This window comes from Rana temporaria, chromosome 8 (assembly GCF_905171775.1).
Source record: "Rana temporaria chromosome 8, aRanTem1.1, whole genome shotgun sequence".
Classification (NCBI taxonomy): Eukaryota; Metazoa; Chordata; class Amphibia; order Anura; family Ranidae; genus Rana; species Rana temporaria.
This window is the reverse complement of record NC_053496.1, coordinates 174,391,497-174,418,183: the sequence shown is the minus strand read 5'-3', so window position 1 is coordinate 174,418,183 and position 26,687 is coordinate 174,391,497. Positions and strand designations below refer to the sequence as shown.

At 44.9% G+C, this 26,687-nt stretch overlaps 2 protein-coding genes and 1 long non-coding RNA gene across 3 annotated transcripts; all 3 read left to right on the top strand.

Moving 5' to 3' along the window:
- The first annotated feature begins 5,567 nt into the window (after nucleotides 1-5,567).
- On the top strand, nucleotides 5,568-26,631 carry LOC120909460 (gastrula zinc finger protein XlCGF26.1-like). The gene is made up of 3 exons (XM_040321234.1): nucleotides 5,568-5,663; nucleotides 6,563-7,869; nucleotides 26,578-26,631. The coding sequence occupies exons 1-3, from the start codon at nucleotides 5,579-5,581 to the stop codon at nucleotides 26,614-26,616; spliced, it is 1,431 nt and encodes a 476-aa protein (XP_040177168.1). The 5' UTR covers nucleotides 5,568-5,578; the 3' UTR covers nucleotides 26,617-26,631.
- On the top strand, nucleotides 20,033-23,026 carry LOC120909461. The gene is made up of 3 exons (XR_005741270.1): nucleotides 20,033-20,137; nucleotides 22,478-22,610; nucleotides 22,866-23,026. It is a non-coding gene; the product is annotated as an uncharacterized LOC120909461 (long non-coding RNA).
- Nucleotides 23,161-26,600, top strand: LOC120909459 (gastrula zinc finger protein XlCGF57.1-like). The gene is made up of 4 exons (XM_040321233.1): nucleotides 23,161-23,341; nucleotides 23,470-23,706; nucleotides 23,793-23,916; nucleotides 25,296-26,600. Exons 1-4 carry the CDS (start codon nucleotides 23,177-23,179, stop codon nucleotides 26,552-26,554), a joined length of 1,785 nt encoding a protein of 594 aa, XP_040177167.1. The 5' UTR covers nucleotides 23,161-23,176; the 3' UTR covers nucleotides 26,555-26,600.
- Nucleotides 26,632-26,687: the final 56 nt, after the last annotated feature.

Here is a 26,687-nt window from a genome sequence, read left to right as displayed (position 1 = left end):
GGGGAAGTCTGGTCACCCTATGGTACAGGTGGTGGTCCGCGTGACCTGGCCACAGTGTCAGGTACACCAGGCAGCCCACAGCTAGGAGCTGGAGGGCAGAGTGGCCCCGGAAGGAGGCTCCTGGGTCAAAGTGAGCAGAAGGAGAAGTTCTGGAGGCCCTCAGCTTTGGACCGGCACAGGCCCACAGACAGGGGAAGATGGGGAGTCTCCATTTCCAGACAGCCGCTCACTGCAAATAAGTAGCTATTAGTCCCTTGCAGGACACAACACAGAAGAACTGTGAAGCCTCATACACACGACCGAGGAACTCGACGGGCGAAACACATCGTTTTCCTCGTCGAGTTCCTTGTTAGGCTGTCAAGGAACTCGACAAGCCAATTTTCTCCATTCCCGTCAAGGAAATGGAGAACATGCTCTCTTTTTGGCTCGTCAAGTTTCTCGACAGTTTCCTCGACGAAAATGTACACACGACCGGTTTCCTCGGCAAAAAATATCTCCCAGCAAGTTTCTTGTTGGTTATGGCCGAGAAACTCGGTCGTGTGTACGAGGCCTGAGTCTCAGCAGACCCCCCGCCCCCCCCCCCCTTCTAGTCTCAGCAGACCTTATCAGTACACAACAAGGAGGGCACCACAAATCCCAGCAGTTCATATCACCTTGCAGTGAGACCCTGCAGCCACGAGATTCTCCATGCTCATCACTGGAGTGAACTCTGGTAAAGTGAAGGCTGGAGTGAAGGCTGGTATATTGTTTGTTTATTTCAGTATTCAGAGGCCTGAGCCCAAATTCCCCGTGCCGAGGTGTCTGGCCATATCCTGCTACAGGATCCCAGCTCAGTCTCCAAAAGGTCCTCTGTGGCTACAGGAACCCATTGTTCAATTATGCTGATCAGCTACCTGACTTTACACACAGTGTGCATGGGAGGGGACAGTTAAGGGTTAAAGTACAGCAAATGGGAGTGGAAGGACAGGGAAGGGTTAATGTAGATCACATGTAGAGGAGGAGTTATGAGTCCCTCACTGTCGGCGGATTTTGTTGGTGACTACAGAGGAGACGAGTAAGGGTCTAGTCTACGCTAGGTAAGAGGGAGCTGCTGCTCATTTCCTACCATTAACATAGTTATTAGAGCACGAGGGAGCCATGACTATTGTATAACAGATGTACTCATTTTCTGCATACCCCACATTCTACCCCATAACCTTACCTATATCTAATTATCGAGACCACACATCCGTACCAGCCTTATTTATTTAAAATACATAGGCCCAGATTCACGTAGGAGATACAACAGCGTATCTCCAGATACGCCGTCGTATCTCTGTGTCTGAGGCGTCGTATCTCTGAGTCTGAGGCGTCGTATCTCTGAGTCTGAGGCGTCGTATCTCTGAGTCTGAGGCGTCGTATCTTGGCGCCTGATTCAAAGAATCAGATACGCCAGAATTTGTCTAAGATACGACCAGCGTAAGTCGCCTACGCCGTCGTATCTTAACTGCATATTTACGCTGGCCGCTAGGGGCGTGTACGCTGATTTACGCCTAGAATATGTAAATCAGCTAGATACGCCAATTCGCGAACGTACGCCCGGCCGTCGCAGTACAGATACGCCGTTTACGTTAGGCTTTTTCCGGCGTAAAGTTACCCCTGCTATATGAGGCTCAGCCAATGTTAAGTATGGACGTCGGGCCAGCGTCGAATTTTCCGTCGTTTGCGTAAGTCGTTCGCGAATAGGGCTGTGCGTCATTTACGTTCACGTCGAAAGCATTAGCTTTTTGTGGGTTAATTTGGAGCATGCGCACTGGGATACTTTCACGGACGGGGCAATGCGCCGTTCGTAAAAAGCGTCATTTACGCGTGGGTCACAATGAATTAACCAAAAAAAACGCCCACATGTTCCACATTTGAATTAGGCGGGCTTGCGCCGGCCTATTTACGTTACGCCGCCGCAACTTTGCTTTGTGAATACTGCACTTGCCTGTCAAACTTGCGGAGGCGTAGCGTAAATAGGATACGTTACGCCCGCACAGTAATACGCGCTCCCTACCTGAATCTACCCCATAATTTATCAAAAATCAACTCAAAACATAACCTGAACAACTGTTCTCAGAAAACCATTGCCTCCTAGCGTTGGTCTCAGAACCCATACCACCGATAGGTCCTGACCACTTGCTTTGAGACCAACACCCGCCACTGCCACGACATGCTGATCACCTGTAAAGACAAAAACACAAAAGACCAAACCACAAACGTAACAGAAATTAGGGAGGGTGGGTGGGAACTTTCCCCCACGCTGTGTAGCCTTAGGGGGAGTGGACTACAACTTTATTAACTCCTGTCCCCTCCCCTTCAAACTCCTAGCCAATCACACCCCTTTTACATTTTCCCTCCTCCTCTGTTAACTCAGTCATGCCAGCCCTTCGTCTATTGCATTCTTTCTTTTGCTCCAGGCTTTTCTAACATGCAGTGCGTTGTGTTGCCATATCTTCTTGTCACCAGGAACAAAGAGGAGACAGGTCAAAGGATGGACAAGAGAAACACGACCAAGAGGATGTTAGAACTCAACCTGGAGATCATCTACCTGCTTACCGGAGAGGTGAGGAGGATTCTGGGAGGTCACATGACATCACTCTTATCTCTATTAATAAAACACAGAGCTAACCGGAGAGGTGAGGAGGATTCTGGGAGGTCACATGACATCACTCTTATCTGTATTAATAAAACACAGACCTGACCAGAGAGGTGAGGAGGATTCTGGGAGGTCACATGACATCACTCTTATCTCTATTAATAAAACACAGAGCTGACCAGAGAGGTGAGGAGGATTCTGGGAGGTCACATGACATCACTCTTATCTCTATTAATAAAACACAGACCTGACCGGAGAGGTGAGGAGGACTCTGGGAGGTCACATGACATCACTCTTATCTGTATTAATAAAACACAGAGCTGACCGGAGAGGTGAGGAGGATTCTGGGAGGTCACATGACATCACTCTTATCTCTATTAATAAAACACAGAGCTGACCAGAGAGGTGAGGAGGATTCTGGGAGGTCACATGACATCACTCTTATCTCTATTAATAAAACACAGAGCTGACCAGAGAGGTGAGGAGGATTCTGGGAGGTCACATGACATCACTGTAATCTCTATTAATAAAACACAGAGCTGACCAGAGAGGTGAGGAGGATTCTGGGAGGTCACATGATATCGCTCTTATCTTTATTAATAAAACACAGACCTGACCGGAGAGGTGAGGAGGATTCTGGGAGGTCACATGACATCACTCTTATCTTTATTAATAAAACACAGACCTGACCGGAGAGGTGAGGAGGATTCTGGGAGGTCACATGACATCACTCTTATCTTTATTAATAAAACACAGACCTGACTGGAGATGTTCCAGGAATGATTGCCACAAATAGGCTTTTACAAGCAATCATTCTCCACGTTTGTGATTATCTTTTAGACTGTTTTTATTAATAAATTGCCTTGCGATAATGCATCTTAGGACCTTATTATCTTTTTTTATGACTGATGTTGGACTAAAAGGCCTGGCTCGCAGTCTAATTCATCCTGAAGGTGTTCTATTGGGTTGAGGTCAGGACTCAGTAATGGTCAGTCAAGTTCCTCCACCCCAAACTCGCTCATCCATGTTTTTATGGACCTTGCTTTGTGCACTGGACCAAATCATTTGGTGGAGGGGGATTATGGTGTGGGGGTTGTTTTTCAGAGGTTGGTCATTACCCCTTTAGTTCCAGTGAAGGGAACTCTTAAGGCGTGAGCATTCCAAGACATTTTATGACAATTTCATGCTCCCAACTTATTGGGAACAGTTTGGGGTTGGCCCTTCCTGTTCCAACATGACTGCCCACCAGTGCACAAAGCAAGGTCCACAAAGACATGGATGAGCGAGTTTGGGGTTTAGGAACTTGACTGGCCTGCAGAGATTCCTGAACTCAACCAATAGAACACCTTTGGGATGGATAAAGCCCTGTACACACGATCGGATATCTGATGGAATCTAATCCGATAGATTTTTTCTTCGGATATCCGATGAAGCTGACTTTCATCAGTCTTGCCTACACACCATCAGTCAAAAATCCAACCGTGCCAAAACGCGGTGATGTAAAACACTACGACGTGCTGAGAAAAAAGTTCAATGCTTCCGAGCATGTGTCGACTTAATTCTGAGCATGCGTGGATTTTTGACCTATGGACTTCCACACAGACGATCGTTTTTTTCTATCGTTTTTTTTATCCATAGGAAAAATTTAAAACGTGTTCTATTTTTTTTCACCAATGGAAAACAAACCGATGGGGCCCACACACGGTCCATCGGTCTAGTTTCATCGGACAAACCAATCGTGTATACAGGGCTTTAGTGTCTGACCTCACAAACGCGCTTCTGGAAGAATGGTCAAACATTTCCATAGACACCCTCCTAAACCTTCAGGACAGCCTTCCCAGAAGAGTTGAAACTGTTATAGCTGCAAAGGGTGGGCCATATTGAACCATATAGACTAAGACTGGGATACCATTAAAGTTCATGTGCGTGTAAAGGCAGATGTCCCAATACTTTTGGTAATTATAGTGTATATAAAAAAACTTGCCCAACAGGACTGTACAGTAATGAAGAAGACATCTAGTGAGCAGGACACTTTGAATACCTCTTCCCATTTGTCAGAAGATTGGAGATGGATCCAGAGACCCATCACTGTGTCTTCACTAGACATCCTGGGACCTGAACAAGTCAAAAAGATTCTAGATGCCATCCAGAAGATCATTGCGTTTCTGACAGGAGAGGTGAGCGGTGCTGGGAATTCTGGGACATTATCCAGTAACAGACAAGGGATGTGTCTGGATGGTGACTGTATCATTGTGTGTGTCAGGTTCCTATAAGGTGTCAGGATGTCACTGTCTATTTCTCCATGGAGGAGTGGGAGTATTTAGAAGGACACAAGGATCTCTACAAGGACGTCATGACGGAGGACCACCAAATCCTGAATTATGTGAAACTAGAAACGAAAAACACTCACCTCAATTATATAATTCTGAATCTCACGCTGGAGATCCTTTACCTGCTGACCGGAGAGGTGAGGAATATTCTAGGAGGTCACATGACATCACTCTTATCTCTATTAATAAAACTCAGACCTGACCAGAGAGGTGGGGAGGATTCTGATAACATAGACAGTAATCATTTTTACCATCTCCTTTTTATGCAGAATTATGAAGTGCTAAAGTCGGTATCTGGTGAACAGAAAACAACCAGCTGTCCCAATGGGTCATCTCACTTTGTGACATCTGAGACGTACAACAAACAGCAATGGAGACCCAGTAGCCTTCTTTATGAGTCATCCCCCATTACAGTGCCTCCACCTCACTGCCTGATAACTAAGGGAACTGTTGAGAAGATTCTAGAAGTCACCAAGAAGATCACTGAACTGCTGACAGGAGAGGTGAGTGGTGCCGGGAATTCTGGGACATTATCCAGTAACAGACAAGGGATGTGTCTGGATGGTGACTGTATCATTGTGTGTGTCAGGTTCCTATAAGGTGTCAGGATGTCACTGTCTATTTCTCCATGGAGGAGTGGGAGTATTTAGAAGGACACAAGGATCTCTACAAGGACGTCAAGGTGGAGAATCGGCAAATGTCAACATTATTGGGTAAGAGGAAACTCGGTTGCTAATGGTGGGTAGAAAATAAGGAACTCCAGTTTTAACTGAAATCAAAACCAACTTCCCTTTGCCCACTTTGAGTCATTTTAAATCATTCCACTGGTACTATGTTATTTTATTTTAAAATCTTTGGAAAAATATTCATACATATGGTAATTTGACTGGAAATTTTATGTGACACGCCATTATAAAATTATGTTTTCTATTACTTTATCTGTTACACAATTTCACATTGTATGCCCTGTGCTATGACAGAAAACATAGTGAATGTCCTTCAGTATAATGATAACACAATTCGGATTTGCTGTCCATAGGAATGTCATTAATGTACTGTCCCCAACACCTAATCGTCCCAACAAATGAGGAGGAGATACAGTAAACCATATGAAAGGTCCATCTCCATTCCTCAATATAATGTCATGTTCCCAACAAATGAGGAGGAGATACAGTAAACCATATGAAAGGTCCCTCTCCATTCCTCAATATAATGTCATGTTCCCAACGAATGAGGAGGAGATACTGAGATTGCAGGCTTTGCTGGCTTAAATCAGGTTTGGTCTCCACCCAGAGACTGGCCACATTAATCACCTTGCAGGTGGACAGACAGACATGGCATTTTTTAATGCTCTTTGTGTAAGATGATTACCCTGTTACCTTTTATAAAATTTATAAAATATGTTTACTCTATATAAAGTGGCCATCAAAGTCCACCTCATTTAAAGTCCCAGGGCTAAATTCTGTTTTGTTGTATATTTATAGGAATAGAGGGGTGTCACTGGCAGCACCAGACCTTTTATATTTTATATATTATATTTTTTATTGTCTTATTAATAATAATAATAATAATAATAATAATAACCATTTCTTTCCAACAAATGGCTATAAAGTTCAAAATACTTCAGAAGGACCAGTTAATTTATCTTCAGATCGTAGCTCAGAAGACCTCCAACAATATTCTACAAATATATACTCCAGACTTCATCCTAGATCAATGAATTCATCTGATCCTGACAAAACTACTAATCGCTCACACAGTGTTCTCTCAGAGGACCACCCAAGTTTTCACAGTGGATCCAAAGATCCTTCTGACTCCGAAGAATCGTGTCCTGGTACATCACCTACTGTAAAGCACAGACGCAAGAAGATATTTCGATGTTCTGAATGTGATAAATGTTATTCAAGAAAGGCACATGTCCTTAGACATCAAGCCGTGCACACCGGGTTGCTCCCCTATACATGTTCGGAGTGTGGGAAATCTTATGCAGTAAAAGCAGATCTCAGTGACCATCTTAGAGTTCACACCGGCGAGAGACCATTTTCTTGCCCAGAATGTGGACAGGGTTACAAGCAGAAAAGAAATCTCAATAGTCATCTTACTGTTCACTCAGGCGAGAAGCCTTTCTTGTGTTCAGAGTGCGGGAAATGTTTTAAATGGAAACCTTCCCTCACTCTACATCTGCAAAATCACACAGGTACAAGGCAACATACTTGTACAGAATGCGGGAAAAGTTTCACACGGAAGAGTATACTCATTAAACACCAACTTACCCACACAGACGAACGGCCATTTTGCTGTACAGAGTGTGGGAAAGATTTCAAACAGAAATTCTCCCTTGACCAACATTGGAAACTTCACATAAATCACTTCTCATGTTCAGTGTGCCAGTTAATGTTTGAATCAAGGCGAGAATTTTATAAACACTGTAAAGAACACAGAACACATAGAAGGAAGAAGGTCTTTTCATGTTCAGAGTGCGAGAAATGTTTTGGAAATAAGTCGCAGCTTGTGAACCACCTGAGAGTTCACACCGGTGAGAAGCCCTTTTCATGTCCTGAATGTGAAAAGTGTTTTAAAGAAAAAGGATCACTTCGTTTCCATTTGAAACTTCACTCCGCTGAGAAGACGTTTTCATGTTCAGAGTGCGGAAAAACGTTCAAAACGAAAGAATATCTAGTTAAACACCAGAGAATTCACACGAGTGAGCATACTTATACCTGCTCGGAGTGTGGGAAAGCATTTAGGTCCAAAAGTTACTTTTCTCAACATCAGAGACTACACACCGGAGAAACCTTCGCATGCTCGGATTGTGAGAAAGTCTTCATCACAAAGTCACTTCTTGCAAAGCACCAAAGAATTCACACGGGTGAAACACCCTATGACTGTTCCAAGTGTGAGCAGTCGTTCGTTACAAAATCCAAGCTCATTAGGCACCAAAGTGTTCACAGCAGTTAAGAGCCATTTTGGAGAGTACAGTTTCAAAAGAAAGAGACAACTTGAGGTCCACCAGAGACTTTACAACCAACAAATCCCCTTTTCATATTCCTAGTGTGACAAATAATTCAGTACTAAAGCAGAATCTACTAGATATTTGACACCAGAGAAAAGACCTATTCATGTTCCTAGTGTGACAGATCATTCACTATGAAATTATAACTTGAGGTCCAACAGAGTCTTCACAACGGAGAAGAGCCATTTTTCATGTTCCTAGACAGACCAGAGACTTCTTGCCAACGAGAAGCCCATTTCATTTTCTATTCTGTTCTAAGCAGATGATTCTCACACGATAGGGATCTCGCTAAACATTAGGAGCTCCAAACATTTGAAAACACTTTTTTTCAACCTGTAAGTAATAAAAACTTAAGGCCCACCAGACTTTTCCCCCCAAAGAAAGGCCCTATTCATGTTTCTAGTGTGACAGATCATTTACTACGAAATCTAAATTTGAGGTCCACCAGAGACTTCACAAATCGGAGAGGAGCCCTAAGCCTCGTACACACGATCAGTCCATCCGATAATAACGGTCAATGGTTAACCGATGAAGCTGACTGATGGTCCGTCGCGCCCACACACCATCGGTTTAAAAACCGATCGTGTCAGAACGCGGTGACGTAAAACACGACGACGTGCTGAAAAAAAACGAAGTTCAATGCTTCCAAGCATGCGTCGACTTGATTCTGAGCATGCGTGGATTTTTAACCGATGGTTGTGCGTACTAACGATCGGTTTTGACCTATCGGTTAGCAATTTAAATTTTAAAGCAAGTTGACATTTTTTTATCTGAAGGTTAAATAACCTATGGGGCCTACACACGATCGGTTTGGACCGATGAAAACGGTCCTTCAGACCGTTGTCCCGTGGTTAACCTATCGTGTGTACGAGGCCTTAGTGTGACAGATCATTCACTAAGGAATAAGAAAATAGGGCCAGATTCTCAAAGGACTTACGACGGCGTATCTCCACGTAGGCTGTCGTAAGTCCGAATGCGAGCCGTCGTATCTATGCGCCTGATTCTTAGAATCAGTTACGCATAGATTTGGCCAAGATACGAGCGGCGTAAGTCTCCTACGCCGTCGTTTCTTGGGTGCATATTTACGCTGCCCGCAAGGGGCGCTTCCGTAGATTTACGCATTGAATATTTAAATTAGGTAGATACGCCGATTCACGAACGTACTTGCGCCCGCTACGCTGTTTACGTTAGGCTTACGTCCGGCGTAAAGTTACCCCTGCTATATGAGGCGCAGCCAATGCAAAGTATGGACGTCGGCAAGCGTATCTTTTTACGTTGTTTACGTAAGTCGTACGTGAATGGGGCTGTGCGTAGGTTACGTTCACGTCACAGACATTGGGCCTGGCGTATATTAGGGTGTAAATTCGACGAGATACTGAGCATGCGCGCTCATGCGCCGTTCGTTAGGCGCGTCATTTACGTGGGGTCACGGCTCATTTGAATGCAACACGCCCACCTGTTCCAAATTTGAATTACGCGGGCTTACGCCGGCCAATTTACGCTACGCCACCGCAACTTACGGAGCAAGTGCTTTGTGAATACTGCACTTGCCTGCCTAAGTTGCGGAGGCGTAGCGTAAATAGGATACGCTACGCCCGCATAAAGATACGCTCTCCTACGTGACTCTGGCCCCTAAGGTCCACCAGAGTCTTCACACAAGAGAAAAGCCCTATTTGTGTTTCTAGTGTGACAAATCATTCACTATGAAATCAGAACTTGAGGACCACCAGAGACTTTACACCTGACAAATCCCCAATTCATATTCATAGTGTAACAAATAATTCATGACAAAATAAGAACGTTGGATACTTCACATCATAGAAAAGCTGTATTGGATTTCCTGGGGTGAAAAATCATTCACTACGAAATCAGAACTTGAGGTTCACCAAAGACTTCACACCGAGAAGAGCTTCGTTCATGTTTCTAGTGTGGCAAATCATTCATTAAAGAATAAGAACGTAAGGTGCACCAGAGACTTTATAATGGAGAAAAGACATATTTGTGTACCCTAGTGACAAATCGTTTGCCAGAGAAATCAGAACTCATTACCGACCAGAGACTTCCTGCCAACGAGAAGCCATTTCATATTCTATTCTGTACTAAGCAGATGATTCTCACACAATAGGGATCTCGCCAAACATTAGGAGACCCCTTTTTTTCAACCTGTAAGGAATAAGAACTTAAGGTCTACCAGAGTTTTCACCCCAAAGAAAAGCCCTATTCATGTTCCTAGTGTGACAGATCATTTACTACGAAATCTGAATTTGAGGTCCACCAGAGACTTCACAAATCGGAGAGGAGCCTTATTCATGTTCCTAGTGTGACAGATCATTCACTAAGGAAAAAGAGCTTATGGTCCACCAGAGACTTTACCCCAGAGGAAAGCCCTACTCCATGCTCCTAGTTTGACAAATTATTCACTATGAAATCAGAACTTGAGGTCCACTAGATTCTTTACACAGGAGAAAAGTACTCATCGTGTTCCTAGTGTGACAAAGCATTCACCAGAGAAATCAGAACTCAATACCCACCGGAGACTTCACACCAACAAAAAAGCACATTTCATATTCTGTGCTCAGCAGATGTTTCTCACATAATAGGGATCTCACAAAACATTCAGACCTCCATACATTGGAAGAACCCTTTTCTTGTCCAGAATGCTGAAAATGTTTCCTGGAGGAATAAATCTAATTCCACATTCAACATCTCAAACCTAGGGGGGGCCTTCATATACAGTATTTCCCCCATCTTCCACCTACAATGCATGGGTTGGGGTGACATTATCATCATTGCACCCCCCCTGTACACCTGGATGGGAGGGGCAGCAGGGGCGGTGGTATATAGAAGAACCAATCCCCTCCATGTTTCTCCTGCAGCCACTGAAAGCTTGCTACTCCCCCTTTCTCTCCAGCAAGAGAAAAATGGAGGGGATTGGTTCTTCTAAATGCCACCCCTCCTATCCAGGTCCTGCTGTCCCCAGGCCCTTGTGTGCTCTCCTGGCCACCCCTTGCCCCCTGCAGCACTTCCGGGTTTCCTCCTCTCCTATCCTGCGGACTTCTGCGGGGGATGCTGCCAGGATAGAGACCGGGTAAGGGGGCTGGTAAATATGTAATTTAGCGCCCCCTTCCTTTTCTGAATGAACAGAGTCAGTGATCGGTATGGTGTCCATTCATAATTGAAGCATAGTACACTGTATTTTCTATGCTTTCGTTTATGAATGAACGAGAAGTTCTGTACAGAGCTATTCCTGTTTATTTATATTGTGCAGATGAGGCTGCGGAGATGGAGATTGAGGGCTGTGTCCTCAATCTCCTTTCTCTGTCTCCAAGGTGAAACAGCAGAGGTCTGTTTAGATCCCTGACCTAACCAAACGGGGCTCCTACATTTTTTTTTATGAGATAATAAAAAATAAATTTGTGGAAAAAAAAACATCAAATGGTAAAAAAATTATTTAAAAAAACAACTGACACTACCAGGGTCCCAAAGGCCGAACTTGTGACCAGGCCCTGGCGTTTTGCCACTGTGGGGGCAGGACAGGTAAAAGGGTCTTGCTGCGGGACTAAAAGGGGATGTGAGTAAAAGGCCCCACGATCAGTGGGAACGGCTCCAACTGGGGGTCAAGGGGCCCCTTAATGGTTTCTTGCTCCGGGGGCTATTAAGGCTCTAGGTACACCTCTGGAAGAAGCATAATATCACCTCCCGCAATACAGAAGGTGGGCGAAAGGTAAGATTGTATACAAAATGTATATATTTTCTTTGGAAGCCTCCGAATGTGAGAAGCCACAATATAACACTCCCCATTTGGTGGCTAGTAAAGCGATTGATCACAATGGCAGGGTTCCTGTAAAAAAACTATCAAGGTTTTGACTACAGGAACAATTCACCCACTTCTGCTGATCTTTTCCCATCACTGACTTACCATGGCATTGTGTCTTTGTATGGAGGCGGCCATCTTGGTAGAGGCAGGGCTTTGCTTCCTCGTGTTAAGACAACAGTGAGCAGCACAACAGTGACATCACTAAAACTCACTTCATATTTCCTACACTGATAGTCAGAGGCTGCAGTGCTTTGGATGATCTCACGCTGCAGATCACCTAAGGCACTGGATATGAGACTACAAAACAGGGACAGGAAGTGCTCTGCTATTTTCAAGAGGAATTAAAGACGAAAGGAAGATTTTGAGGGCACCTCTTAGGCACAATTAACATTTCTGGATGTTCCCTATAACAAAGCAAATCTTCACTTATGGGACCAGATTCTCATACATTAGCGCTGCTCCTGGGCAGCGTAATGTATGAGATCTACGTTACACCGCCGCAGGTCTACAGGTTTACATCCTGATTCTCAGAACACTTACCTGTAAACTTGCGGCGGTGTAGCGTTAGATTGCTCGTCGCAAGCCCGCCCAATTCAAATGGGGCGGGCACCATTTAAATTAGGCGCGCTCCCGCGCCGAGCGTACTGCGCATGCTCCGTCGGGTAAATTACCCGACGTGCATTGCGCTAAATGACGTCGGCCCGACGTCATTTGCCTAGATGTATACGTAAATGGCGTCCAGCGCCATTCACGGACGTCTTACGCAAACGACGTAATTTTTATTGAATTCGACGCGGGAACGACGGCCATCGTTAACATTGGTTGCGCCTGCTAATTAGCAGGGGCAACCTTACGCGTCGGGTACGCTACGCAAACGACGTTAATTCGCTGCGTCGACCTCGCGTATGTTCGGGAATCGCCGTACTTACCTCATTTGCATAGACGACGGGGAAAAGCGACGATGCGACACCTAGCGGCGGGAAAAAAAAAATACTTTTAAGATCTGACAGCGTAACAGCCTTACGCTTGTCAGATCTAATGGGTACCTATGCGCAACTGATTCTGAGAATCAGTTGCATAGATACCCGGGGCCAGATGAGGTGTTACGACGGCGCTAATGGTGTTGCGCCGTCGTAACGCCTTTGAGAATCTGGCCCATAGAGTTTAGAAACACTTTAATATTGCATAAATGTTATATTATGTAATAATTGTATATCTGTATTATATTGTGTGTATATATTTTTGAGTGAATAAAGATATTTTATTACTTTTTCCTTTTCTTCCTTGGAGTCAATACAAAGAATCTTAAAGAATGAGTACACTTTAAAACAAAGCGCCTTTATCCTGTGTGCCCCTGACATAGCCTGACTCGTTGAGCCATACAAGTCTGGTTCAAAGGGAGATGACCCCATATAAGTCTATAGGGCTGTATTCCGGGGCCAAAGGGAGAAGACCCCATAGAAGTCTATGGAACTTTATCCCAGGGCCAAAGGGAGATGACCCCGAAGAAGTCTATGGGGCTGTATTCCGGAGCCAAAGAGAGATGACCACATATAAGCCTATGGGGCTGTATCCTGGGGCCAAAGGGAGATGACCCCATAGAAGTCTACATGGTGGCCATTGCAGAACATGTGACTATTGCAAAACAGGTGGTTATTACAGAACAGGTGGCCATTGCAGAACACGTGACCATGGCAGAACAGGTGTTCATTGCAGAAAAGGTGGCCATTGAAGTACAGGAGGAGGGATGAGCCTGCGGTTCAAGTCAGACGTAGGTTCGACTCCAACATCAAGTGTTCGTTTGCTCGCAAACAAACCGAACATATGGGGCGTTTGCGGCAAATTCGAGCGCCATGGAACACCCCATAATGAACTGCAAGATTGCAGTGCATTAACGTCTGAGGATTGGCCAAAGCATGCACTTGACCTGCATGCTTTGGCCAATCACAGCGCACTCTACTGCGAGAGCCATAATTGGCCATAGGAAGGGTGCCTTTGGCCTATCATGGCTCAGGCGGACTAAGTCCACACCCCACACTATATAAAGCTGCTTTCATAGTGGGCGTGTATAGTGTGTGGATGGAGATAGATTGAGCTAGATTAGGCAGGAACAGGGGCAGACTGACCATTCGCGCACTCGGGCACTGCCCGAGGGCCCCATGCCACTAGGGGGACCCATTATGTTTGCTAGCCTCAGTTAAACCAGGGACAGTATGTAAAAACCTGTGTTTTTAAAAAAATCCCAAGATTATAGCTGACCCGCCTCTCCGGTACCTTTTCAGTGTGTGTATGTAGACTGTGTGTATATTGTGTGTATACTGTGTATGTATACTGTATGTGTGTGTGTGTGTATACTGTGTGGCCCCATAATCTCCTATTGCCCAGGGGCCCCATAATCTCATATTGCCCGGGGGCCCTATAATGTCCTATTGCCCGGGGGCCCTATGAGTTGTCAGTCCGCCCCTGGGCAGGCAGGTTAGTTAGTGGCGTGCAGGCAGTGTATTTAATATATATATACAGTCTAGTGTGTGTGCATATTTATATATATATATATATATATATATATATATATATATTCTTCATTTAGTGTAGACTAGATAATCAGTCAGTGCAGGCAGTGTAGTATATATAACACAGTGTATTGAAATGGTTAAGGGGAACCCTGCGTCAAAATAAAATGGCGTGGGGGTCCCCCTAAAATTTTGGGGGGGACCCCCATTATATTTTTTTTATTTTGGTGCGGGATTCCTCTTAAAATCCATACCAGACCTGAAGGGCAGGGGACAGTAGGGGGGTTCAAGTATAACTAAAGGCAATTGTTTCTCTCTTCATATTTGATAGAGTGGCGATGGATTAGAACCCCTGTCAGGTTTTTATTGCGGTCTGTGTCCCCGGATATGGGAGATCCACCCTCTCTAGCTGTCCTGTTTATCAATTATTGTCGATATATGGAAAATAAAAAAATAAAAAAATTCCAACTGTTGGGTTGTCACCAGAACAGGAAGAAAAGGGAAATCTAGTTCTGGTGACTCCTCTCACTTCCTGTTTTGGCTATGGGACAGGAAGTAAAGGCAAATCTTCCAAATAGGAAAAGAGATGGTAAAATGTTTGCATTTAGTTCTACTTTAATGTACGATCAGTGGTGAGTGGGCAGTAGAGGCATAGGCCCGGATTCAGAGAGATCGGCGTATCTTTAGAGCGGCGTAGCGCATCTGATATGCGCTACACCAACGTAACTTAGAGAGGCTCGTACTGTATTCACAAAGCTCTTGCTCCCTTTCTTGCGCCGGCGTAACATAAAATGGCCGGCGTAAGCCCGCCTAATTCAAAGTAGCAAGGCAGTGGGCGTGTTGTATTAAAATGAACCGTGACCCCATGTAAATCCATGGCCGAACGAACGGCGAATGCGCGCACATGCTCAGAATCACGGCGCATATACTCCCTAACATACGCCGGCTCAATGCCTGTGACGTGAACGTAACCTATGCCCAGCCCCATTCACGTACGACTTACGTAAACGACGTAAAATACGACGCTGTTCCCGCGCCCATACCTTAACATGACTTACCCCTGCTTTATGAGGGGTAAACTTACGCCGGACGTACGCCTTATGTAAACGGCGTAGCTTACTGCGACGGGCGCAAGTACATTCGTGAATCGGCATATCTAGTTCATTTACATATTCGACGCGTAAATTAACGGAAGCGCCCCTAGCGGCCAGCGTAAATATGCACCCTAAGATACGTCGGCGTAAATTGTCTGTGAATCGGGCCATAGTGCACAATGAATGGAGGGGATGCAGTATGGGCTTAATGCACAATGAATGGGAGAGGACAGTAAATGGTTCATGTACAATGAATGGAAGGGGGGGGGGGGGAGTTAAAAAAGAACTAAAGGCTATTTTATTTCATTTTGGATAGAGTAATGGCCGGTTACAAACCCTGACAGTTTTTTTTTTTTTGCCATCTCTGTTCCCATTGGGGAGATTTGCCTTCACTTCCTGTTCCATAGCCAAAACAGGAAGTGAGGGAGTCACCAGAAAAAGTGTCCCCATAGTAAGATTTCCCCTCTGTACTTGTTCCTTGACAACCCAAAATTTGGTATTTAAGCTGGCCATGCATTACACAATTTTCTTATACAATTTCTATTAGGTAGATTCAGGTAGAGTTAGGCCGACTTATCAGTAGATAAGTCGAACTAACTCAGAATCTACGCCGACTTATGTTTAAGCGTATGCTCAAACAGAGATACGCTTAAACATATCTAAGATTGCAATATTTCTGCTGGCCGCTAGGTGGCGCTTCCATTGCGGTCGGCGTAGAATATGTAAATGAGGAGATACGCCGATTCACGAACGTACGCCAGGCCGCCGCAGTACTTTTACGCCGTTTATGTAAGAGATAGGCCGCGCAAAGTTAGAGCTAGGCTCTAGTGGAATAGTAATGTCAAGTATGGCCGCCGTTCCTGCCGCGAGATTTGAATTTTTTACGTCGTTTGCGTAAGTCGTCCGCGAATAGCGATTTACGTCGTTTACGTCCATGTCGAAATCAATAGGCCCGTGCGGCGTACGTTGCCGCAATGCACACTGGGAAATGTAGGCGCCCGGCGCATGCACAGTATAAAAAAAACGTAAAAAACGTGAGGTCAAGCCTCATTAACATTAAACACGCCCCCCCAACACATTTGAATTAGGCGCCCTTACGCCCGCCCGCTTTAGGCTACGCCGCCGTATATTAGCAGGCAAGTATATTGAGAATCATTACTAGCCTAGCTAATTTACGGCGGCGTAGCCTAAACACGCTAAGCTACGCCGCCGTAACTTTAATCCATTGTACCTGAATCTACCTATATACAATCTTCTTTTAGAATCAACTATGCAGTGCAAGGCCTGCCTGATTGGATACAAATTGAAAGTGTTGTTTAGGTTTGACCTCCTATTATATGATTTATGGTAAATCTAAAGGAACATTGTATAATGTATGGCAAGTTTTACTTTCACTTTCCCTTTTGATGACAAGGTAAACAAGATAAATAGAGAGGGTGGATCTTTCTAATGGGGACACAGACCACAAAGAGGTTCTAACCCCTCTCCACACTATCTGGGGAAAAAAAAAAGTTTTGCCTTCTTGGGCGGGGACAATGAAGGGTTAATGTGCAGTGAGCGAGGGAGGGGGTGTGAAGGGCCAATGTAAAGTGAGTGGGGGAGGGGGAAGGAAGATGAACTTGAGTGCAGAGAGAGAGAGCAATCATACGGATGTGAGGAGTGTATATTGAGGGGATTTCAGGAAACATTATAATAGGGGGGTCAGCTCATGGTATTGTACATTCAGGGGGACTCCGCAGAATCACAGGATGAAGATAGGGGTCAGCAACGAAGGGTAAGTGATCCTGCACAGCACAAAAAGTCCAGAGTCCCGGGACAGCAACCTGGGCACAGCAAGGGCCAACCAGTAGAAACATAGAATTACAATATGGAACATCAAAGAGGCAAGTCTCGATTCACACTTTCCGGTTTTGGGGCACAGGGCAGACCTCCCAGAGCAAAACCAGGGAGACCAACATTGGAGGGGTTGGCTTGGCAGGGTGATCCATAGATCAGTGGTTCTCAACCCTGTCCTCAAGTACCCCCAACAGAACATGTTTTGTGAATTTTTCTTGGATAAAATAGCTGTCCAAAATACTAAGTCATTGACTCTGATTTAAAGAGGAACCCTGCAAGAGAAAGGCATAATGAGCTAGTATGCATGGGCGTCCGCTCCATAGGCAAAGAGGGGGCAATTGACCCCCCTAAAAAAAATCGAGAAGGTGTTGAAGAGTCTCGCGGCCATGGGCTGTCTGAGCAGTCCCGGGCCGGATGTCACACAGGCACAGTGAGCATAGTGAACCTGCTGCCTGTGCCGTACTGATGGCTGATCTGAGGTACTGAATGGGAGGGGGTCAGTCTGTGCTGAAGGGGGTTTGTACTGAATGGTGGGTCCATCTATGCTGAAGGAGGGTCTGTACTGAAGGGGGGGTCCATCTGTGCTGAAGGGGGGTCTGTGCTGAAGGGGGGTCCATCTGTGCTGAAGGGGGGTCTGTACTGAAGAATGGTCTGTGCTGAATGGAGGGGTCTGTACGGAATGGGCGGTCCATCTTTACTGAATGGAGGGGTCTGTGCTGAAGGGGGGGTTCCATCTGTGCTGAATGGAGAGGTCTGTGCTGAATGGGGCGGTCCATCTGTGCTGAATGGAGGGGTCTGTGCTGAAGGGGGGTCTGTACATTCTCTAGGCTATATTTATATGGGCATGGAGTGAAGCTGAATTATCTGAAGAGCTATTTCACACTGCCAGCTGGGCGCTTTACCATCATTTTAGCTGTGGTATTCGGCCGCTAGCGGGGCACTTTTAACCCCCGCTAGTGTTTGAAGAAAGGGTTAAATGTGATTGTGTATCGCCGCTGCCGAAGTGCCCCCCCCCCCCTAAAAAAAATTTAGCGGACGCTCATGCTAGTATGCATAGCATATTAGCTCATTATGAATAACTAACCTGAGATCGAAGGCTCCGAAGCGCTCCTCCTTCCCCCTCCGCCGCCATCTCTCCTCCGAATGCCTTCCGGGTAACGCCGCTCCGGCGCTGTGACTGGCCGGAGCGGCGATGACATCACTCCTGCACATGCGCGCGGGACCGGCATGATCCCATTCAGAAATCTGACACTCTTGGCGTGCCTGCGCCGTTGTCACATCAGTGCCTTCTTGTTGGCAAATATCTCTTAAACCATGTGGGTTTAGAAGATATTGCAAACACCTACAAGTAAGCCTTAATCTAGGTTTACCTGTAGGGAAAAGTTGGTTTGGAGGGTTTACAACCACTTTAAAGCACCTCTGCAAGATAAAGGAAAACCTGCAAACATGGCCTGTAGGGGGTACTCCTGGACAGGGTTGAGAACCACTGCCATAGAGTGACAGTCAAACGAAATCCTCCTGGAAGGGATCGCTGGGTGTCACAGTGTTGAGTACATCAGGTAGAATACAGCTGGAGTAGAAGGGCAGAGTGGTCCCGGGAGGAGGCTACTAGGTCAAGATGGGCAGAAGGGAAAGTTCTGGAGGCCCTTAGCTTCAAACACACAGGCCCACAGACAGGGGAAGATGGAGTCTCCGGCCCGGATTCACGAAGCACTTGCGCCGACGTATCTCGAGATACGCCGCGTAAGTGCAAATATGCGACGTCGTATCTGTGCGCCGTGCCCACAAAACTAGATACGCCTGAAAATAGGCTTCATCCGACCGACGTAACTTGCCTACATCGGCGTATCGTGGGCGCATATTTACGCTGGACGTATTTGGCGCTCCCATTGATTTTCTATTCAAATATGGAAATGAGGGAGATACGCCAATTCACGAACGTACGTGCGGCCGGCGCATGCTATACGTGGTTTGCGTAAGTCGTACGTCCGGCGTAAAGTTAAGCCCCATAAAGGAGGTGTAACTCAGCAGCAGACATGCCAAGGTCTGTACCAGGGAACTCAAGCCGTAGGCAGTGATCCGTCGTATCTTAGGCAGTTTTTCCGACGTGATACGCCCACGGGACGGCGCATGCGCAGTTGGCGATACGTATCCGTCTGGCGCTCGGCCCATCGTTTGCATGGGGTCACGCCTCATTAGCATGGCTCACACCCACTTCCACTTACGTCGACTTACGCCTGAGAAACCCAGCGCAGATTTGGGAGGAAGTGCTTTGTGAATCCAGTGCTTGCCTCTCTGCGCTGCATCGGCGTAGCGTAAAGGAGATACGCTGCGGCGGCATAAATATGTGAATCCGGGCCATCATGTCCAGACAGTCGCACTGCAAAAAAGAAGCTACAAGTCCCAGCAGTCCCCTGCAGGACACAACATGGAAGAACTATAAGTCTCAGCAGACCTTATCAGTACACAACAAGGAGGGCATCCAAGCAGTTCATATCACCTTCCAGTGAGACCCTGCAGCCATGAGTTCCTCCATGCTTATCCCAGCTGGAGTAAACAAGTACTTGGACTCTGTTCAAGGCTGGTATATTGTTTGTGGGGTTCAGTATTCAGAGGCCTGAGCCCAAATTCCCGGTGCCGAGGTGTCTGGCCATATCCTAAAACAGGATGTCTGCTCAGTCTTCAAAACGTCTTCTGTGTCTACAGGAACCCATTGTTCAATTATGCTGATCAGCTGCCTGACTTTACACACAGGGAGCAGGGGAGGGGACAGTGAAGGGTTAAAGTACAGTAAATGGGAGGGGAAGGACAGGGAAAGGTTAATCTTGGTCACGTGCAGAGATGAAGGCAGAAGTGCTTCCCTGTGAGTGGGTGTTGTTGGTGACTACAGAGGAGAAGGGGATCAAGTCTACAGTAGGTAAGTGGGAGCTGCTGCTATTTTCTTCCCATTAACATACAGTAGTTGTCAGAACACGAGGGATCACGGGAACCACGAAACAGTTTTTCTTCTAAATGTCTTCCTCAATTCACTAAGGCAATGGACTGGAAAGTCACTGCACTGCAGAGCATTACAACAAACATTTTGCGAAGGTTCTCATTTTTCCTGGTCATGGAATGTCTAGCAGTAGTTATTCATATTGAACTATACTTTGATGAAGATGCTTTGTAACGTCTTCAAGCCACTGAAAAAGTGAAGAAATGGGCTAGACAAGCTACAAAACATCAAAACATTTCTATTCCCATTTATCCAGGTCATGGCATGTTCTACTTGACATGTTCTGTAATGTTATAGACGCTACGTAACTTTTCCAAGCCACTCAAAAAGTGAAGAAGTCGATTGGACAAGCTATGAAACGTCTTCAGTTTTCGTTTACGTTTATCCAGGTCATGGTACTGTATATCTAGTAGTACTTGGGCATGTTCCACTGGATTTGTTCTGCAATGTTGAAGATACTTCGTAACTTCTCCTTGGCACTCAAAAAGTGAAGGTCGCTTGAACAATCTACAAAACATCTTCAATTCCTATTTATCCAGGTCTTGGTATATCTAGTAGTAGTTCGGTACGTTCAACTGGACTTGTTCTGTAATGTTGTAGACGCTTCGTAGCTTCTCCAAGACACTCGCAAAGTGAAGAAGTCGCTTGAACATGCAACAAAACATCTTCAATTCCTATTTATCCAGGTCTTGGTATATCTAGTAGTAGTTCGGTACGTTCAACTGGCCTTGTTCTGTAATGCTGTAGACACTTCGTAACTTCTCCAAGACACTCGCAAAGTGAAGAAGTTGCTTGAACAAGCTACAAAACATCTTCAATTCCTATTTATCCAAGTCTTGGTAAATCTAGTAGTAGTTCGGTACGTTCAACTGGCCTTGTTCTGTAATGCTGTAGACACTTCGTAGCTTCTCCAAAACACTCAAGTGAAGAAGTCGCTTGAACAAGCTACAAAACATCTTCAATTCCTATTTATCCAAGTCTTGGTATATCTAGTAGTAGTTCGGTACGTTCAACTGGACTTGTTCTGTAATGTTGTAGACACTTCGTAGCTTCTCCAAGACACTCGCAAAGTGAAGAAGTCGCTTGAACAAGCTACAAAACAGCTTCCATTTCAATTTCTCCAGGTCATGTTATAACTAGTTATAGTTAGGCATGTTCAACTAGACTTGTTCTGTAATGTTGAAGAAGCTTTGTAACTCTTCCAAGTCAATCAAAAATTGAAGAAGTCACTTGGACAAATAGGTTCCTTTTAAGCTAGTGCATTGTTGGTTCACTTATTTTTCCTTCGATTTCCCTTTTTAAATGTTTTTTTTTGTCTAAATTTCTCACTTCCTGTTACTCAGTAAGCTTGCCCCCGTGCCCTGTCGTTCTGGCAGCGTACTTGCTCCCTCCCTTGGGACTACATCCCTGCAGGGAGATGCTGTGAACTCACAGTGTCTCGCTGTAGGGATGTAGTCCCAAAGGAGGGGACGAGCACCCTGACTAACCCCCAGCCAGAATGGCTCGGATCATGAACAGGAAGTGAGAAATTCAGACAAAGGGAAAAAAAACATTTAGAAGGGAATTTGAAGGAAAAGGTAAGTGAACCAACAATGCACTAGCTTAAAGGGACCTATTTAGAAAATAAAAAACAAACCTTTACAACCCCTTTAAGCTGGGTTGATGCCCCCAGGCTTTGTCTCTGCAACAGCCTTTGTTCCTAGTGCCAGGTCCCCCTGTGACCCTGATTTTCTGAGAAGATTCCTAGTGTTGCCCTGTACTACCTAGTGGAGAAGATTCTTAGTGTCCCCCGGTGCTTCCGATTTGGAGAAGATTTTCCTAGTGTCTCCCAGTGCTTCCAAGTGTGGGAAATTCCTAGTGCCCCCCAGTGTTTCCTAGTGGAGAAAATTCCTAGTGGAGAGGAGGAGTGTGATGTGGATTGGAGTGTTTTTTAGTGCCAGGTCCCCCTGTCACCCTAAATTTCTGAGATTCCTAGTATTGCCTAGCGTTTCCTAGTGGAGAAGATTCCTAGTGTTTTCTAGTGGATAAGATTCCTAGTGTCCCCCAGTGTTTCATAGTGGAGAAAATTCCTAGTGCCACCCCGACGCACGTTTCGTCACACAAATTACGTTGTCTGGGGCACTACACTACCACTACTGATTCTTCTCCAGCTGCTCTACCAGCATGTCTGCTGGGAACTTTCAATTAATGGCACTTCTATGCTTTATAATGACATCCTTGTATTGTGTAAATCTCACCATTGTTCTGATTGGTTGTCTTCAGGAACAAAGAGGAGAAAAACAAGAACATTTGTGGAAGAACTTATGTATAGACATTTCCGGAGATGGACAAGAGTCACACAATCAACAGAATATTAGACCTCACTCTGGAGGTTATACAACTACTGACCAGAGAGGTGAGGATTCTGGGAGGTCACATGACATCACTCTTATCTCTATTAATAATAAAACACAGACCTGATCGGAGAGGGGAGGAGGATTCTGTGAGGTCCATACTGCCAGATTGTAGAATGCTGAAAAATGCCAACTGACCTCTTATTCTATAGTTACGAGAAAATTTTTGTTTGCATAATGGACACATGAGGGATTCTGAGAATGTTAGAGCCAATATCACCATTTGTACTGATATATATTAAACATTTTCCTAACAGGCGTGTGCGATAGTAAAGAAGACATCTGGTGAGCAGGACACTTTGAAGACCTCTTCCCATTTGTCAGAAGAATGGAGACGGATCCAGAGCCCCATCACTATGTCTTCACTGGACATCCTGGGACCTGAACAAATTGAGAAGATGGTGACTTCTACAAAGAAGATCATTGACCTGCTGACAGGAGAGGTGAGCGGTGCCGGGAATTCTGGGACATTATCCAGTAACAGACAAGGGATGTGTCTGGATGGTGACTGTATCATTGTGTGTGTCAGGTTCCTATAAGGTGTCAGGATGTCACTGTCTATTTCTCCATGGAGGAGTGGGAGTATATAGAAAGACACAAGGATCTCTACAAGGACGTCATGACGGAGGACCACCAAATCCTGAATTATGTGAAACTAGAAACGGAAAACGTTCACCTCAATGATATAATTCTGAATCTCACACTGGAGATCATTTACCGTCTGACCGGAGAGGTAAGGAGGATTCTGGGAGGTCACATGACATCACTCTTATCTTAATTAATAAAACACAGAGGAGGATGAGGTGAGGAGGATTCTGGGAACATAGACTTTTATAATTTCTACTGTCTCTATTTATGCAGAATTATGAAGTAGTGAAGTCGGTATCTGGTGAACAGATAACAACAACCAGCTGTCCCAATGGGTCATCTCACTTGGTGACATCTGAGACGTACAACAAACCACAATGGAGACCCATCAGCCTTCTCCTTGAGTCATTCCCCATTACAGTGCCTCCACCTAAGTGCCTGATGACTAAGAGAAATGTTGAGAAGATTCTAGAAGTCGCCAACAAGATGATTGAGCTGCTGACGGGAGAGGTGAGCGGTGCCGGGAATTCTGGGACATTATCCAGTAACAGACAAGGGATGTGTCTGGATGGTGACTGTATCATTGTGTGTGTCAGGTTCCTATAAGGTGTCAGGATGTCACTGTCTATTTCTCCATGGAGGAGTGGAAGTATTTAGAAGGACACAAGGATCTCTACAAGGACGTCATGACGGAGAATCGGCAGATGTCAACATTATTAGGTAAGTGGAAATTTGATTGCTAATGGTGGCTTGAAAATTAGGAATTCCAGTTTTAAAGTGGAACGTTACCAATAACAACTTGATAAAAAATAATGTTCTTTAGCAAGGAATATGCATTCTACTTTATTAATGATGCTACCAAAATTAATGTGTGTCTCCAGGATTGTTCCTGTTGCTGGAGGCTGCCATTTTGCTGAAGCCCAAAGCCGCTGAACAGTAGTAAATTTTTAGGCTGTCAGCAGATCGGCCTCTAGTGGCTCTGATTCTAGGCACAGTGCCAAAAAATAGAGAGCAACTCAACATGTGCAGAACAGGGTGAGACAGTGAATAACTGGATTTTAAACAGTATAGGCACTTATTTTTATTGTTTTACATAGCTATACCGGCAAAAGCGTCCAGCCTGAAGTGTTCATACATATGTTCACCCTATTATAAAATGTTGGTTTCTAGATCTTTATGTTCCACGGTTCCACATTGTATGCCCTATGCTATGCCAAAAAACATACTGTACACCATATGAAAGGTCCATCTCAATTCCTCAATATAATAACATGTTCCCAACAAATGAGGAGGAGATACTGTACATCATATGAAAGGTCCATTTTTCATTCCTCAATATAACGTCATGTTCCCAACAAATAAGGAGGAGATACTGTACACCAGGGATATGCAATTAGCGGACCTCCAGCTGTTGCAAAACTACATGTCCCATCATTTTTCTGCCTCTGGGTGTCATGCTTGTGGCTGTCAGAGTCTTGCTATGCCTCATGGGACTGGTAGTTCTGCAACAGTTGGAGGTCCGCTAATTGCATATCCCTGCTGTACACCATATGAAAGGTCCATCTCCATTCCTCAATATAACGTCATGTTCCCAACAAATGAGGAGGAGATACTGTACACCATATGAAAGGTCCATCTCCATTCCTCAATATAACGTCATGTTCCCAACAAATGAGGAGGAGATACTGTACACCATATGAAAGGTCCATCTCCATTCCTCAATATAACGTCATGTTCCCAACAAATGAGGAGGAGATACTGAGATATTGTACATCATATGAAAGGTCCATCTCCATTCCTCAATATAATGTCATGTTCCCAACAAATGAGGAGGAAATACTGAGATTGCAGGCTGGGATGGCTTAAATCAGGTTTGGTCTCCACCCAGAGACTGGCCACATTAATCACCTTGCAGGTGGACAGACAGACATGGAGAAGGCCATATGAAAGGTCCATCTCCATTCCTCAATATAATGTCATGTTCCCAACAAATGAGGTGGAGATACTGTACACCATATGTAAGGTCCATCTTTATTCCTCAATATAATGTCATGTTCCCAACAAACATGCTTGTAATAATAACCATTTCTTTCCAACAGATGTATATAAAGTTCACAATACTTCAGAAGGACTAGTTAATTTATCTCCAGATCGTAGCTTAGAAGACCTCAAACAATATTCTCCTAATTTAAGCTCCAGAATTTGTCCTAGATCAATGAATTCATCTGATCCTGCCAAAACTTCTGATCTCTCAGAGGACCACCCAAGTTTTCACAGTGCATCTGAAGATCCTTCTGACTCCGAAGAATCGTCTTCTGGAACATCACCTACTGTAAGGCACAGAGACAAGAAGATATTTCGATGTTCTGAATGTGATAAATGTTATACAAGTAAGGAACATGTCATTAGACATCAAGCCGTGCACACCGGGTTGCTCCCCCATACATGTTCGGAGTGTGGGAAATCTTTTGGCGAAAAAGCAGTACTCATCCAACATCTTAGAGTTCACACTGAGGAGAGACCATTTTCTTGCCCAGAATGTGGACAGGGTTACAAGCAGAGAGCCCATCTCACGAGTCATCTTACTGTTCACTCAAGCGAGAAGCTTTTCTCATGTTCAGAGTGTGGGAAATGTTTTAAAAGAAAAGACTCCCTCACTGTACACCAGCGAAATCACACGGGTAAAAAGCAACATACTTGTACAGAATGTGGTAAAAGTTTCACACGGAGGGGTATACTCATTAAACACCAACGTACCCACACAGATGATCGGCCATTTTGTTGCACGGAGTGTGGAAAACTCTTTAAACAGAAGTTCTGCCTTGATCAACATTGGAAAATTCACATACATGACTTCTCATGTTCAGTTTGCAAGCTGATGTTTAAAACAAGGCTAGAACTTACTAAACACTATGGGAAAAATTGTAGCAAGAAGGTCTTTCCGTGTTCCGAGTGCGAGAAATTTTTTGGAAGCAAATCGCATCTCGTGACCCATCTGAGAGTTCACACCGGTGAGAAGCCCTTTTCATGTTCTGAATGTGAGAAATGTTTTAAAGAAAAAGGAGCGCTTAGTAATCATTTGAGACTTCACAACGGTAAGACGTTTTCGTGTTCAGAGTGCGGGAAAAAGTTCACGACTAAAAGATATCTAGTTATACACCAGAGAATTCACACAGGTGAGCCTACTTATACCTGCACGGAGTGTGGGAAAGCATTTAGGTGCAAAAGTTACCTTTTTCAACATCAGAGACTACACACCGGTGAAACCTTCGCATGCTCCGATTGTGAGAAAGTCTTTATCAAAAAGTCACTTCTTGCACAGCACCAGAGAATTCACACGGGTAAAAAAACCCTATGACTGTTCCAGGTGTGAGCAGTCGTTCGAAGCTCATTAAGCACCAAAGTGTTCACAGCGGTTAAAAGCCATTTACCGTGTTTCCCCGAAAATAAGCACGGGTCTTATATTAATTTTGTCAACAAAAGACCCAGTA

Coding starts and splice junctions, on each gene's coding strand:
- LOC120909460 (XM_040321234.1), top strand. CDS start 5,579: ATGGAGGAGTGGGAGTATTTAGAAGGACACAAGGATCTCTACAAGGAC. Junction 5,664..6,562: donor GCAAATGTCAACATTATTGG/GTAAGAGGAAAC, acceptor ATGGCTATAAAG/TTCAAAATACTTCAGAAGGA. Junction 7,870..26,577: donor AGCAGTCGTTCGTTACAAAA/TCCAAGCTCATT, acceptor GTGAGCAGTCGT/TCGAAGCTCATTAAGCACCA.
- LOC120909459 (XM_040321233.1), top strand. CDS start 23,177: ATGGAGGAGTGGGAGTATATAGAAAGACACAAGGATCTCTACAAGGAC. Junction 23,707..23,792: donor TTGAGCTGCTGACGGGAGAG/GTGAGCGGTGCC, acceptor TGTGTGTGTCAG/GTTCCTATAAGGTGTCAGGA. Junction 23,917..25,295: donor GCAGATGTCAACATTATTAG/GTAAGTGGAAAT, acceptor TCTTTCCAACAG/ATGTATATAAAGTTCACAAT.